Genomic DNA, 15,915 nt, shown 5'->3' with positions numbered 1-15,915 from the left:
GTTTACTTTTAGCTGAAAAATAACTTTTACAAATGTGGCGTCTCATTCTTTCAGATATTTTTCAAATTCATTCACGGGATGTGGGCATCTCTGGCATTTATTGCCTATCTATAATTGCCCTAGAGAAGTTGGTGGTGAGCCGCCTTATACAGCTGAGTGGCTTGCTAGGCCGTTTCAGAGGGCAGTTAAAAGTCACCCACATTGCTGTGGGTCTGGAGTCACATATAGGCCAGACCAGGTAACACAGCAGATTTCCTTCCCTAAAGGACATTAGTAAACCAGATGGGTTTTTATGACAATCCGGTAGTTTCATGGTCTCCATTTACTGATATTTTTTATTTCAGATTTATTTAATTAACTGAATTTAAATTCATGAGCTGCCGTAGTGGGATTTGAACTTATGTCTCCGGATCATTCATCCAGGCATCTGAATTACTAGTCCAGTAAAATAACCACTATGCTACCGTACCCTTAATTATTGTTGGAGTTTTTTTTTTTAATTTAAAATTCAATAATTTTTTAAAACTTTTTCATTCTGTTTCTTTTATCTCCCTCCCTTAATCCCATCTTTCTTTCTCTCTCTTTATTTTGCTTTTTGTACATGAGTTGGCATTGAATTAAATATTCTAACTTATACTTCCTGCTTCAGAATCTGCACCTCTCAGTAACAACAACTTGTATTTATATAGTGTCTTTCACATAGTAAAACGTCCCAAGTCGTTTCACAAGACTGTTATCAAACAGAATCTGACACCGAGCCACATAAGGAGATATTAGGGCAGAAGACCAAACATTTGGCCAAAGAGGTAGGTTTTAAGGAGTGTTTTAAAGGAGGAGAGAGAGGTAGAGCGGGGTGAAGGTTTAGGCTGGGAATTCCAGAGCTTAGGGTCTTTACAGCTGAAGGCACAGTCACCAATAGTTGGAACGTTTAAAATTGAGGATGCTCAAAAGGCCAGAATTATTGAAGCACAGATATCTCGGAGGGTTGCTTAACTGGGAGGCAATGTAGGTCAGCGAGCATAGCGGTGATGGATGAATGGCACTTGGTGTGAGTTAGGACACATGCAGCAGAGTTTTGGATGATCTCCAGCTTACAGAGGGTAGAAAATGGGAGACCAGCCAGGAGTGCATTGGAATAGTCAAGTCTAGAGGTAGCAAAGGCAGTAAGGAGTCTTCATCTGATTAGTTAAAGAGCTACCCAGTTGCTTTCCCTTTTAACTCGTCCCGGATCCCCTGTAGAGGGCCCCACACTGTTTTGGATTTCTAATAACTGCAACTTGCTTTTAGGCATAAGCTAATTGTAACAAGGTGGGGGGGGGAAGGCGGGGCATAATTTTGACTTCAGTGCAAATGAAAATCAGCAAAGATGAAGGTTGGCTGAATCGATATCGCTACTTTTACACTATCAGCCAGAGTTAAAATTACTCTTAAGATATCTCAATCTAAAACTAAAATTAAATTCTAAGCACATTATTAGATTCATCTATGGTTCATCTGTGAATTGCAGGTTAGGATGGTGGTCTCTCTAAAGTCCTGGTTGGGATGAATTATTTATACATTCCCAGCTAGGAAAGTAAAATGATCCCTTGACATTTTTTGAAGCAGTGCATTGTTTGATCTTCTCAGTTTGATTGGAGTTCTAGTTTGACTCATGCACAAAATCAATACCACAGAATTCAGCATATTTTATTTACTTAAAGATCATTCATAGCTTTCAACATCTTTAAAAGGAGAGTTGAAATTATTTGAAAGCTGTAAAGTGTTTTGGGAATGTTACTGTAAAAATCAATTATCCCAGCTGTCACTCAATCCATACAAATCCCAAATGTAATTATTCTTGAAACTCTACTCATTTACTCAGTTATTTCAGAAAACCAATTGAGGTGGTCGGAGTCGATTTTAACTTGTTTTGTCTGGCATTAATGGGATGGTAATGAGCTCAAAATGGGGTCGATAGTCTTACCTGGTCCTTAACCCCAACAATGCAGCCAGTGACATTTTGATAAGGGCCTACTGCTAGGTGCCCAAAGCTCCTGCCTGTTTCATATGCAAAATCGGGGTCCAAAGACCCTATTTGCAATTTTAGGTTGGAATTGGTAAGTGTGCTAATGAGAGCTCCTCTGGGCTCAGGAAAAATAATCTGGACCTCCCTCTGCAATCGTCACTTGACCCCACCCCAACAACCTCCTCACTACCTCCCTCGCACTTACCTTGCTGGCTGCTAGGCAGCCAATATGGCAAAAGAAATTGTTTGTTATGCACTGCCTGAAAGGGTGGTTGAAGCAGATTCAATACTAATTTTCAAAAGGGAATTGGATAAATACTTGAAAAGAAAGAAAGACTTGCATTTATATAGCACCTTTCACAACCTCAGGACAGCTAACGAAGTGTAGTCACTGCTGTAATGTAAGAAATGCAGCAGCCAATTTGCACATAGCAAGGTCCTACAAACATCAATGTGCTAATGACCAGAATATCTGTTTCAGTGATGCCAATTGAGGGATAAATATTGGCCAGGACATGGGGGATAACTCCCCTACTCTTCTTAAAAATAGTGCCATGGGATCTTTTACATGCACCTGAGTGGGCAGATGGGACCTCAATTTAACGTCTTATCCAAAATGAAAAGTTTGCAGGTCTGTAGGGAAAGAGCATGAATTGGGATTAATTGGATTGCTCTTTCAAAGAGCCAGCACAGGCAAGATGGGTCGAATGGCTTCCGGTGCTGTATGATTCTATATTGGCCAGCCTTAATCTGATGAATTGCATCAGGACATCCATTTGGCTCCCCGAAGCCCGCCTGCCCAATGTAAATCACGGCCACCTCTTCATCACGGGTACAGGAGATTAGTCGGAGCGCTCCACCAATTGGATGCCCAAAAGTCAAAGAGCCCATTAACTTTAAAACTAAATTAACTTTAATGTTTTGTGCCAATGTTTGGAGGAAAAACAATATTTTGGATAATAACAGGAAACATTGACATGGTGCTACAGTAACCCTACATTTAAAGATATCTAAATTTATGGTTTCTAATGTTAAATCCTGCTGTTGCCAAAATACAGAGACTACTAACTCCATGTTGATTGCCAGGTCCACTCAATTTGTTTTAATATGATTATTGTCAGGCGCACTCTGAACATCTGATGAGCCAGCTGTCAGTAATCCTCAAATTGACAACAACGGATCATAAAGTAAATTGGACAGAGCGGTGCACAGAGGTTCATAGGTCACTGTTTGAGTTCCCAGGACCTGAACAGTGAGGCCAGTGTGTCTACAGTCAAGTGGAATTTGCTAGAAAGTATCCTATCTCAAAAACAAAAGAGTTGTGCATGGCTCAACCATCCCACGTTTAATGTATTGGTGATTTGTTGTCCGCTGAAATTGTTTATATGGCAGTAATGGCTTATTTTGCCCTTTCTTTTTTGTGTTGCAGCTGTTAGATTGTTTTGTTATTCCAGTGGTACTGTTGCTGTCCTGGTTCTTCCTGCTGGTGAGATACAAGGCTCTTCACTTCATTGGAGTCGGGGTGTGTCTGCTGGGGATGGGATGTATGGTGGGGGCAGATGTTCTTGTTGGGAGACATCAAGGAGCTGGTGAGTTACTCATTACTTCCACCAACAGAAAATACAATGAATCATTTTGTAATATGTGTACAGACCATCAGAAAGGTGAAAATCAGCTTGTTCATAGACATAAAACTTTGAGACAGCTTTCAAACTTGAGAGATTAAGGCACTCTAGATAATTATACATCAGTAAGCTTAACATTGTTAAGGTCTGGTCCTCATGTCATTTACAGGCGCAAGTGGAATTTGTTACTTTACTGAATTCACTTTGCTTCATGGCTGTAGCTAATTAGATTAGCCCCAATTGGTCTGTTTAGTCCAATAGTGCTAAATCATAGAATCATACAGCACTGAAGGAGGCCATAGGCCTGTGCTGGCTCTTTGAAAGATCTATCCAATTAGTCGCACTCCTCTGCTCTTTCCCCAGAGCCCTGCAATTTTAAAATATGTTTTCACTACACAAATATTTATCATTGTGTTAAAACTGAATCAGAATTTGCATTGCAATACACCTGAATTGCCATAGTACTGGATGGCCATGAGTGGATGTAAACGTTGTGTACATCCCAAAAATAGACTCCCACCATCTTAGATGTGGAGAATCGGGTGAGGTTCCCATCTGACATTGCTGTTAAAATACACCTGCATAAGAATTTGATATTTATACAAATTAAAAATAGAAAATATGGAATGGACAAAACCAAGCCAGTGTAAAACATCAGCACTATCTCACTACATTACTGTTCACAAAAAAAACATATATAATTGATACATTGCACTGCAAGCATTAGCACTGGCTTACTAGTTTACTATTCACAGAAAGCCCCACCATATCAGTTCAATAATTGGTGTTACTCAATATCTGATGCTGTGAATTATACCCTGAATCATATAATCGAATAAAACCATGTATATATTAGACCATGTCTGATTGCTGTTCACCATATATGAACATTTCATGCTTCAGGTCACTATACAATAATAAATATGTTTTTTGCAATTCATGGTGAGATCAAACTCTCGGTTTCATATGTGTCTTAATTGGAATTACTGTGTAGTAATTAACATGAGGTTAGTGCTGAAATAATATCGTTCTTTGGATGAGCTGACACAGCATTGTAAATCATGTAGTATTAAGAGTCAGAATGTTGGTTTTAGGAATGTAACTGAGTCCTTTGAATAAGGATCCTGCCCACCGCTGTCATTGTAATTTCAAACTCTGTTTGATGCTCATTTAACTTGTATGTGGTTTATTTTGTTTAATTATGTTCAAAAAGCACCCAGGCTTTGTTCAGTATGGGATCTCATGGTGAGAATGAATTCCAAACTCTTTTGTATAATTCGTTTTTTAGCACCCTTTTAGCTCTCAGCTGTGCTTTGTGGCAAAACAATATGCAGTGTGGTTAATCGCAGAATACATTAGTACCTTCTTTTCATTATTGTCTAAAGACATATATAAACATTTTTATTAATTTCTTCGACATTATTATTATCAGGACCAAGTTTATGAAATTGTGCTGTTGCTGGGTGCTAAGTGTATATCGGGATATACTGGCACTGCTCTCCATGATTTTCTGTCTATTAATTATAATGGCTAAAAATTATGGAAAATATGCATCCTAATTTCCTTTTATAAGGTCAAGGTGGGCAAAGTGCCCCCTTCCTTTACACTTCTGGCACCTATTTCCCTGGGCATCAAGCCTCCTGGGCACAGTTGCAACCATCATGGCATGATGATAGCAACACTGGAAGCCTGGCTGCATGTGTACCCTGCCCACATGTCTTTGTGCAATGCTGGCAGAAGCTAATTATCATTCTTGATAATCAATTTGAAGAAAACCATCTGATTCAGTGGATCTCAAAGGTTATTCAGGTTCTCGCATCCCTCTAACTTGCATGCTGGCTTTTCTGCTTTTGAACTCCTCTGCACAGCACATGTGTATGCCAACCAACTGTCTCCACCCGGCTCAGCTGATTCCCATTCTCTTCTCGCCTCTGGATTCATGGATTCTGGCTTTTCCTGTAATAAAAAATGTGCAGCTGCTTGGAACCAACATTAAAATGTCATAATTCGAATGGTGCACTGGACCATTTCAGCTCACCTGTGCTAAATGGTGGTTGGGATTTGCCAACTGTCCTGGGGTGCAGGTGCTGCTGCTCCCAGGTGAAGTGTAGCATATTGCATGGTGTAGAGTAAAGTCCCGAAACTCTTGCCGACAGTCCCGAATTTGGGATGGAACCTAGGTTCACTGGGTTTCTGCCCCATGCCAAAAATGCTGGCAATTCCAGTTGGTGGGGGGAGCGCAGATGTAAATGGGAATTCCAGGCCTAACCCATGAATTCATAGGGGGAAAAATTCGGGATCGCCCCATTTGGAGCGCTAACTTTTAAAAATAAAAAAAATTAGGGCCAGAAGCTAATCGTTTTCTACTTTAAAAAAATTGGGAGATTGCACTCCAGGAAGGAAGTGGATGCTACATTAGGCGTTTCACTTCATTCCTGGAGTGCAAGAGGCAGCGGGCAGGGCGGTAAGTTGAGCAGCGCTGCACACTGGGCCGTGCAGCGCTGCCGCATTGAAAGGCTCAATCCATCCCTTAAAGGGAAGGGCCATCGCTGCAGGCTCTGCGAAATAAAAAGTTACCTTCTCCTTGATGGCAGCCGTGATCCAGCCTGATCGGCCTGATGCACTGAAGCAGAGTGAAACTGAAACTGGGGCTGGTCGATTGTGGGCAAAGAAGAACGGCAACAAACCTGAAAGAGAGCAGTTACATTTTTTTTTAACTTGCCTTGGCCTTTAATCATAGCCCCCAAAGCACCTGGCCTCCCGATGGACACCTCCTGCAGCTGCCGGTGTTTTCGCCCAGCGATGCTACAGGGGGCAGACTCAAGTTCGGGTCCAGGGTGCTACCGGGGCAATGCGCATGGTGATGACATCATGATCTCCGGGCGAAGGAGATCGGGGTGCAACGCCACACTGGCAGCGTAAACCTCCTGCCAAAGATGGCGAGTGTCGATGTTATCGCCACAGCCGGTCGGTACCTGGTTAGCACCCCGTTATCGACCCCTGGAGGCGATAATGGGAGGCACTAAGGAGGCCAATTTCTAGGCCATTGAATGATAGAATCATACAAACACAGAAGAAGGCTATTCCGCCCATCGTGTCTGTCCCAGCTCTTTGAAGAGTTTTCCAATTAGTCCATTTCCCCTGCTTTTTGTCCATAGCCCTGCATATTTCTTCTTTTCAAGTATATATCTAATTCCCTTTTGAAAGTTACTATTGAATCTGCTTCCACCACCTTTTCAAGTAGTGCATTCCAGATCATTATTCCTCCACATACCCCCATTAAACCCAACAGAACTCTCTCTAGCTCTCAGCTGGCAAAAATTCAATTGTGGTCCTAGTAAAGTCCCCTGAAGTTCCGAATATAAACTAATCGATCCCTCACTATAAATGTCCCTTAGCTCCCTTAGGGGCATTAAACAAATTTAATAGCTGCTCCTCTACAGGTCTGATTTTCCACCCGACTGTTGGGTCTGGTGACTCTGAAGCATCCTTACAGGCACAGACTGCACATCCAAAATATGTTAATGACTCTGTCCTCACAATTTGGCACTCCCAGGCCGGAATCTTCCCAGCCCTCCGAGTGCGAGTTTGGAGGCCCTGATTGACCCTGATTGACAGCGGGTCAGGATCCCGCTCTGAACCCGCCTCCATGTGAGTTTCTGACCTGTCAGGACTGCGTGTGGATTGTAGACGCAACAGCAAGCAACGGGACAGGTAATTAACATAATTGAAAGGTGCTTAAATGCTAATTAAGAGGCTTAAAAGCAGGCACTTAAATTTTACCAACCTTTTGATGCGTTTTCCATGCCTCCAGTGATCTGGAGAACATGGCAGGTATGTGGAGTCGGGTTCTCAGTGACTCTCTATTGCTTTGGCTAGTTGACATCTGCAGAAATGGTATAAAAGCTACCATTTCACAGCTGTTCACTTTCCAATGTCAGAAATTGAAGCTTTCGGGATTTGGAAGAGACTTTTGAGCTGTATGCACTTTGGAAGTGTTTGCAGTGAACTCTCTATCACTGTCACCGCCTTGTAGCATCCTCTCTCACTATTGACAGATCGCTTCTATCATCTCAACCTCACCTGCTGCATCTATTCCAGCAGCATCCCAAACACCAACATCACTAAACATACCAGCATCACCATCAACAACACCAATCCTCTCCACAATAATCTGATGCTGTGCAGTACACAGGGCATCAGCACCCAACCACATTGTTGCCCGGGAGGCCAGTGATGGCCTCATCATGGCCACATTTACTTCACTTCATGCTATGCACCCTGACTGCCACATGATGTGCCAGGTTGGCACCACCCCAAACCAGCTCCATAAACCATCCCTGCAGTGTCCAACTCATTCCTTTCACATTCATCACCATTGTGGGGTTACCCTTATGTCTCACCATTCACTACAACTCACTAAACCATTTCCAAAGGTGCCCACAAATCTGTCCAAGAACGCAAAGTGCTGAAAATAAAGAATTCAATGTTTGACAACACATCAACATTAACTATACATGAACATTGACTAAAAGACCCAAGTGCGTTGTTAGTTGGTATGATTGGACAAGGATGAGGGCGAGTGTGAGGGGTGGCTAGTGAGATAGGGAATTGATAAATGTAGATAGGGAGAGAGAGGGATGGATGGCAGTCCAAGTTAAGTTGGTGTGAGTAAGGATGTGCAGGGGTAGAGTAGGGAAGGCAGAGTGATGGAGATGTAATGAGTAGCACAGCAGGATGAGGTTGAATGTGGCTTTGCAGTAATGTTTTGTGATCTACTGAGATCATTGAAAACTTTGCGCCACTACAACCTGGTCCTCCTGACCATATCCCTACTTGTGCCCTCCTGTGCAATGTACAACCAGGCTACATTGGTGTCCTGGGAAGGTCCCTTCCACCCATGGGAAGGGAAGAGGACCACCCTGTGTGCTGTGACTCCCTCCATAAGCATCTGGAGCAGGGGATGAGAGAGCCTGAGTGCAGCCGTTCACCTCTGTGCAGTCATTGGCAGTGTTTGCAGCACTTCAATGCTGCAGAATACTGACAGAAGAACTGTCAAAAGCAATGTGGACATAGTCTCTTTAAGGAAACCGGCTGATGACGCATCATCAAATGATGTCATCAGACCAGCTTCCTCTTACTTGGCCGGGAAGCCCGCAGCACAATCATCAGAAGATTTGGAACAGAGAACGGGCTCGAGTCAGGAGCGGGCTTACCAACCCTGGCCGCATCAATCCCGCCGTGTGTGGCAAAATCGTGGCTCTAATGTGGAAAATTTCTCAGGTATCTGCTGTCCACAAAAGCAGTACAAATCCTACCTTGCCAATTACCGGCCTTTCTGTTATGAATGTAAACCTGTAAATACCATGTCTAACCACCAGAGGGCTTATCCCCTGGAGTCCCAAGGGATCCCACAATCCCTTGGGAGCACATGAATATAAGGAGGCCTCACAGGCTGGAGAGGCACTCTGAGATCTGTAATAAAGGACTACGGTCACACCTTACATTAAGCTCACAGTATCTAATCTGACTGTTTATTCAGGACATAACAATTGGCGAGGAGATACAAATTACGAACCCCACCGCAACAATGCAGAGAACCATGGGAATCCTGGAGAAATTTTCGGAGGGAAATGATTGGGAAAACTTCGTGGAGTGACTCGATCAATACTTTGTGGCCAACGAGCTGGAAGGAGAAGCGAACGCTGCCAAACGAAGGGCGATCCTCCTCACCGTTTGCGGGGCACCAACGTATGGCCTCATGAAAAATCTGCTTGCTCCAGCGAAACCCACAGACAAGTCATATGATGAGTTGAGCACATTGGTCTGGGAGCATCTAAACCCGAAGGAAAGCGTTCTGATGGCGAGGTATCGGTTCTACACATACAAGAGGTCTGAAGGCCAGGAAGTGGCGAGCTACATCGTCGAGCTAAGGCGCCTTGCAGGACATTGCGAATTGAAGGACACTTGGAGCACATGCTCAGGGACTTCTTTGTACTTGGCATTGGCCATGAAGTAATACTTTGCAAATTTTTGACTGTAGAGACCCCAACCTTGAGTAAAGCCATAGCGATAGCCCAGGCGTTTATCGCCACCAGTGACAATACCAAACAAATCTCTCAGCACACGAGTGCTGCTGCAAGTACTGTGAACAAAGTAACGTTGTTTTCGAATTGAAATGTACAGGGCAGGCCTTACACGCCTGCAGCTGAACATCCATAGATGTGTCGGAGTCCACCATCAAGGGTGGTGAATACAAGGCCATTAACACTTTGTTGGCATTGTGGGGGTGATCATCACTTCCATTAATGCCGCTTCAAAGGATACGTTTGCAAGGGCTGTGGAACAATGGGACACCTCCAACGTATGTGCAGATGAGTTGCAAACCCTGCTAATCCTGCAAACCATCATGTTGTAGAGGAGGACAGATCCACGGTGGATCATGACAAACCAGAGCCTCAGACCAAGGAGGCAGAGGTATATGGGGCGCACACATTTACCACAAAGTGTTCCCCGATAATGCTGAATGTTGAATTAAATGGACTCCCGGTGTCCATGGAGCTGGACACTGGCAGAGGCAGAGGTGTATGGGGTGCACACATTTACCACAGAGTGTCCTCCGATAATGCTGAAAGTTGAATTAAATGGACTCCTGGTGTCCATGGAGCTGGACATGGCCGCAAGCCATTCCATAATAAGCAAAAAGACTTTTGACAAGTTGTGGTGCAGCAAGGCCTCAAGGCCAGTTCTGACTCCCATTCGTACTAAACTGAGAACGTATACAAAGGAACTGATTCCCATAATCAGCAGTGCTACCGTAAAGGTCTCCTACGATGGAGCGGTGCGAGTTACCACTCTGGGTGGTACCGGGCGATGCCCATATGCTGTTCGGCAGGAACTGGCAGGGAAAGATACGTTGGAACTGGGACGACATCCGAGCACTTTCGTCTGTCGTCGACACCTCATGTGCCCAGGTCCTAAATATGTTCCCCTCACTGTTCGAACCAGGCATCGGGAAGTTCCAAGAAGCAAAAGTGCAGATCCATTTGATTCCGGGGGCGCAACCCATCCATCACAAGGTGAGAGCGATACCTTACATGATGAGAGAGAGGGTGGAAATCGAGCTAGACCGGCTACAAAGAGAGGGCGTCATTTCGCCAAATGAATTCAATGAGTGGGCCAGTCCAATTGTTCCAGTCCTCAAGGGAAACGGCACCATCAGATTCTGTGGTGATTACAAAGTAACTATCAATCGTTTCTCACTGCAGGATCAATACCCGCTACCAAAGGCAGACGACCTATTTGCGACGCTGTCGGGAGGGAAAACATTCACGAAGCTGGACTTGACCTCGGCCTACATGATGCAGGAGCTGGAGGAATCATCGAAAGGCCTCACCTGCATCAACACGCACAAAGGTCTCTTCATTTACAACAGATGCCCGTTTGGGATTCGATCCGCCGTGGCGATATTCCAGAGGAAAATGGGAAGCTTGCTGAATTCGGTCCCGCACACCATGGTCTTCCAGGACGACATCTTGGTTACAGGTCGGGACATCGTCGAGCACCTGCAGAACCTGGAGGAGGTTCGTAGTCGGCTTAATCGTGTGGGGCTCAGGCTAAAATGCTTGAAGTGCGTTTTTCTGGCGCCTGAAGTGGAGTTCCTGGGGATAAGAATTGCGGCGGACGGCATCAGGCCCACCGATTCGAAGACGGAAGCAATCAAGAACGCACCGAGACCACAGAACGTGACGGAGCTGCGGTCGTTTCTAGGACTCCTGAACTATTTTAGTAACTTCTTACCGGGTCTTAGCACATTGTTAGAACCCCTGTACTCTTTACTGCGTAAAGGAGATGAATGGATATGGGGTAAAAGCCAAGAAAATACCTTGGAGAAAGCTTGGAAGCTGTTATGTTCAAACAAATTGCTTGTGTTGTATGATCCATGTAAGCGTTTGGTACTAGGATGTGATGCGTCGTCGTACGGGGTCGGGTGTGTATTGCAACAAGCTAATGAATTTGGGAAATTGCAACCGGTTGCTTATGTATCCAGAAGTCTGTCTAAGGCCGAGAGGGCCTCCAGTATGATTGAAAAAGAAGCGTTAGCGTGTGTTTACGGGGTAAAGAAAATGCATTAATAAATGTTCGGGCTCAAATTTGAATTGGAAACCGACCATAAGCCGCTTATATCTCTCTTTTCGGAAAGCAAGGAGATAAATACGAATGCATTGCCCCACATCCAGAGATGGGCGCTCACATTATCCGCATATAACTGCGCCATCCACCACAGGCCAGGCACAGAAAACTGTGCCGATGCTCTCAGCAGGCTGCCATTGCCCACCACAGGGGTGGAGATGGCACAGCCCGCAGATTTAGTTATGGTAATGGAAGCATTCGAGAGTGAGCAATCACCCGTTACCACCCGACAGATTAGAACCTGGACGAGCCAGGACCCCTTACTGTCTTTAGTAAAAATCTGTGTGCTCCACGGAAGTTGGTCTAGTGTCCAATTAGAGATGCAGGAAGAAATAAAGCTGTACCAGCAGCGCAACAATGAAATGTCTATACAGGCAGACTGCCTCCTATGGGGTAATCGGGTATTGGTGCCAAAAAAGGGCAGAGACACTTTCATTAGTGATCTCCACAGCACCCACCCAGGCATCTTAAAGATGAAAGCGATAGCCAGATCCCACGTGTGGTGGCCCGGTATCGATGCAGACTTAAAGTCCTGCATGCACAAATGTAACACATGTTCACAGTTAAACAATGCACCCAGGGAGGCGCCACTAAGTTTATGGTCCTGGCCCGCCAAACCATGGTCCAGTGTCCATGTCGACTATGCAGGCCCATTCTTGGGAAAAATGTTCTTAGTGGTTGTAGATGCGTACTCCAAATGGATTGAAGGTGTGCTAATGTCGGCAAGCACGTCCGCTGCCACCATTGAAAGCCTACGGGCCATGTTTGCCATGCACGGCCTGCCTGATGTCCTTGTAAGTGACAATGGGCCGTGCTTTACCAGTGCCGAGTTCAAGGAGTTCATGACCCGCAATGGGATCAAACATGTCACATCTGCCCAGTTTAAACCAGCGTCCAACGGTCAGACAAAACGAGCAGTTCAAACAATCAAGCAGAGCTTGAAAAGGATATCTGAAGGCTCACTGCAGACTCGCTTATCCCGAATCCTGCTCAGTTACCACACAAGACCCCACTCGCTCACTGGGGTCCTTCCCGCTGAACTGCTCATGAAGAGGGCACTTAAGACAATGCTCTCGTTAGTCCACCCTGATCTACATGAACAGGTAGAGAGCAGGCAGCTTCAACAGAATACATATGATCACGCAAGTGTATCACACAAAATTGAGATAAATGATTCTGTATTTATGTTGAACTATGGACAAGGTTCCAAGTGGCTTCCTGGCACTGTTTTGGCCAAAGAGGGGAGTAGGGTGTTTGTGGTCAAACTCTCAAGTGGACTCACCTGCAGGAAACACTTGGACCAAACCAAACTCAGATTTATGGACAATCCAGAACAACCCACAATAGACTCACCTTTTTCGACCCTCCAACACACACACAAAAGTGGCAACCAAACCAGCGGTTGACCACGAAGCAGAACCTATCACCCACAGCAGCCCAGCAGGACTCACCACCCCCTGCAGCCCAGCAAGGCCAGCTGCACAGCAGCCCAGCGAGGGCCCAACAAATGACTCACCGAAACCAGCATTTGCACCGAGACGATCAACCAGGGAAAGGAAGGCCCCAGATCGACTCATATTGTAAATAGTTACACCATTGACTTTGGAGGGAGCGTTGTTATGTATGTAAACCTGTAAATACCATGTCTAACCATCAGAGGGCTTATCCCCTGGCGTCCCAAGGGATCCCACAATCCCTTGGGAGCGGCTATATATAAGGAGGCCTCACAGACTGGAGAGGCACTCTGAGATCTGTAATAAAGGATGACAGTCACACCTTACTTTTAGCTCGCAGTATCTAGTCTGACTCTTTATTCAAGACATAACACTTTCAGCCTACCCCCAGTCATCAGCAAAGTGATGGAAGGAGTCATCGACAGTGCTATTTAGAGACACTTACTTAACAATAACCTGCTCACCGCTGCTAAGTTTGGATTACACCAGGACTCACTCGGCTCCAGATTTCATTACAGCCTTGGTCCAAACATAGAAATGAGCTGAATTCCAGAGGTGAGGTGAGAGTGACTGCCTTTAATATCAGCATGGGCTAGCTTTGAATCCAGGTTCCAGAGATGAATGGTTTGTCTTGTAATGCCATATAAAACCCAACTATATATAGGCTTGAATAAAATACCCTTTTAACAGTTTACACCCAATTTTAATTCTCAATGCTATTCTTATAACATAACAGCATTTTCTGTACCAATTAGACCAATATTAATGCATCCGGACAGTTAGTCGGTTAACATTGATAATCTCCAATGTAATTTTATATCTGTGAAAGAAAAAGTGATTGCAATTAGTATTCAGAAAGATGTCAAGCATATGTCCAAAACCAATATCACAATTGATTTTTTTTGTCTCCTTTTGGCCAGGTGATAATAAGCTGCTTGGAGACTTGTTGGTGTTGGCAGGAGCTACATTATACGGAATTTCCAATGTCTGTGAGGAATTCATTGTGAAGAACTTGAGTCGGGTGGAGTTTCTAGGAATGATTGGACTGTTCGGGTCTTTCTTCAGTGGCATACAGTTGTGAGTTATTTTCCGCACTTTATAACATGTGGTTACCAAATTAACTATCAGCCAGATTTGATTGATTTATACTAGAAATGATATTACAGGGTTTTTCCCTACATAACAGTCACGGCATGTCGAAGTAATTCACTGTGTGCACCGTATTGAGATGATGTGTAGAGATGTGATAAGGTGATAGTTAAATGCAAGATTATTCCATGTTTGGAAAATGTTTCAGACAATTTACTTTTATACATATTAGAAGGGTATTTTTCTGACTTCATGGAAAATAATGCACTACTTTCTGATGTGCGCTCCCAGTAGTCAAGGCTCCCGCCTGAAGCAAGAAGTTAGAAACTCACCTCTGTTGCACGTTTAGTCTGACATTTTCTTTTGCTTTCATCAGGTTAATTGATTTTGTGTTGGATCAAATTTTTTCAACTTTTCTCACCCAGTGTCCCAAATCAAACACTGCGATGTCAGGTGGCATAATTATTCCCATAATGGGCAGCTAATGTGCAATTTCATACATTACACTTTACTCTGTACATAGCTTTTTTGCAAATAGTACACGATCAGATAAAATGCATACCTGAGTTTTGTTTCAATTTAATAGAGAGTTAATCTGCTTCCACTCACTTGGCTCCGTGGTAGTACTTTTGTCTCTGAATCAAAAGATCATAAATTCAAACTCTACTTCAGTGACCTCAGCACATAATCTAGAATGTTACTCCAGTGAAATACTGAGGGAATGCTGCATTTGTCAGAGGTGCTGTCTTTCAGATGAAATGTTAAACAACTTGTCCTCTCAGGTGGACCTCAAATATCACTATTCAATGTTTTGGCCCATATTTATCTCTCAACGAACATCACTAAAACATATTATCTTTCTACGTTCAGGAGATAAGATTCCTCTTCTCACAAGCCCATTTGCTAATTTTGCTCAAAATCATTAACTCACATTAATTGAGTGAATCATCAGTACAAAGTTAATCGAAATTTAACTTAAATAATTTACAAGAATGATTACGAAGAATGAATAACTTCGATGGTTTGAGGCATGAATTGGCTAGAATAGACTGGCAAATGATACTTAAAGGGTTGACGGTGGATAGACAATGGCAAACATTTAAAGATCACATGGATGAACTTCAGCAATTGTACATCCCTGTCTGGAGTAAAAATAAAACGGGGAAGGTGGCTGAACCGTAGCTAACAAGGGAAATTAAGGATAGTGTTAAATCCAAGGAAGAGGCATATAAATTGGCCAGAAAAAGCAACAAACCTGAGGACTGGGAGAAATTTAGAATTCAGCAGAGGAGGACAAAGGGTTTCATTAAGAGGGGGAAAAATAGAGTACGAGAAGAAGCTTGCCGGGAACGTAAAAACTGACTGCAAAAGCTTCTATAGATATGTGAAGAGAAAAAGATTAGTGAAGACAAATGTAGGTCCCTTGCAGTCTGATTCAAGTGAATTTATAATGGGGAACAAAGAAATGGCAGACCAATTGAACAAATACTTTGGTTCTGTCTTCACGAAGGAAGACACAAATAGCCTTCCGGAAGTACTAGGGGACCGA

The 15,915-nt window shown here is 43.9% G+C and overlaps 1 protein-coding gene across 1 annotated transcript in view; it reads left to right on the top strand.

Moving 5' to 3' along the window:
• Window positions 1–15,915, top strand: part of slc35f1 (solute carrier family 35 member F1) — a 491,079-nt gene that overhangs the window by 364,853 nt on the left and 110,311 nt on the right. The window contains exons 4-5 of the mRNA XM_070884460.1: window positions 3,435–3,594; window positions 14,198–14,354. Of these exons, the coding sequence (XP_070740561.1) occupies window positions 3,435–3,594; window positions 14,198–14,354 (317 nt within the window). The remainder of the gene's footprint in view (window positions 1–3,434; window positions 3,595–14,197; window positions 14,355–15,915) is intronic.

Source organism: Pristiophorus japonicus, chromosome 7 (genome assembly GCF_044704955.1).
Source record: "Pristiophorus japonicus isolate sPriJap1 chromosome 7, sPriJap1.hap1, whole genome shotgun sequence".
NCBI lineage: Eukaryota > Metazoa > Chordata > Chondrichthyes > Pristiophoridae > Pristiophorus > Pristiophorus japonicus.
The sequence above is the reverse complement of the archived record's forward strand: the minus strand, read 5'-3'. Positions and strand labels throughout refer to the sequence as shown.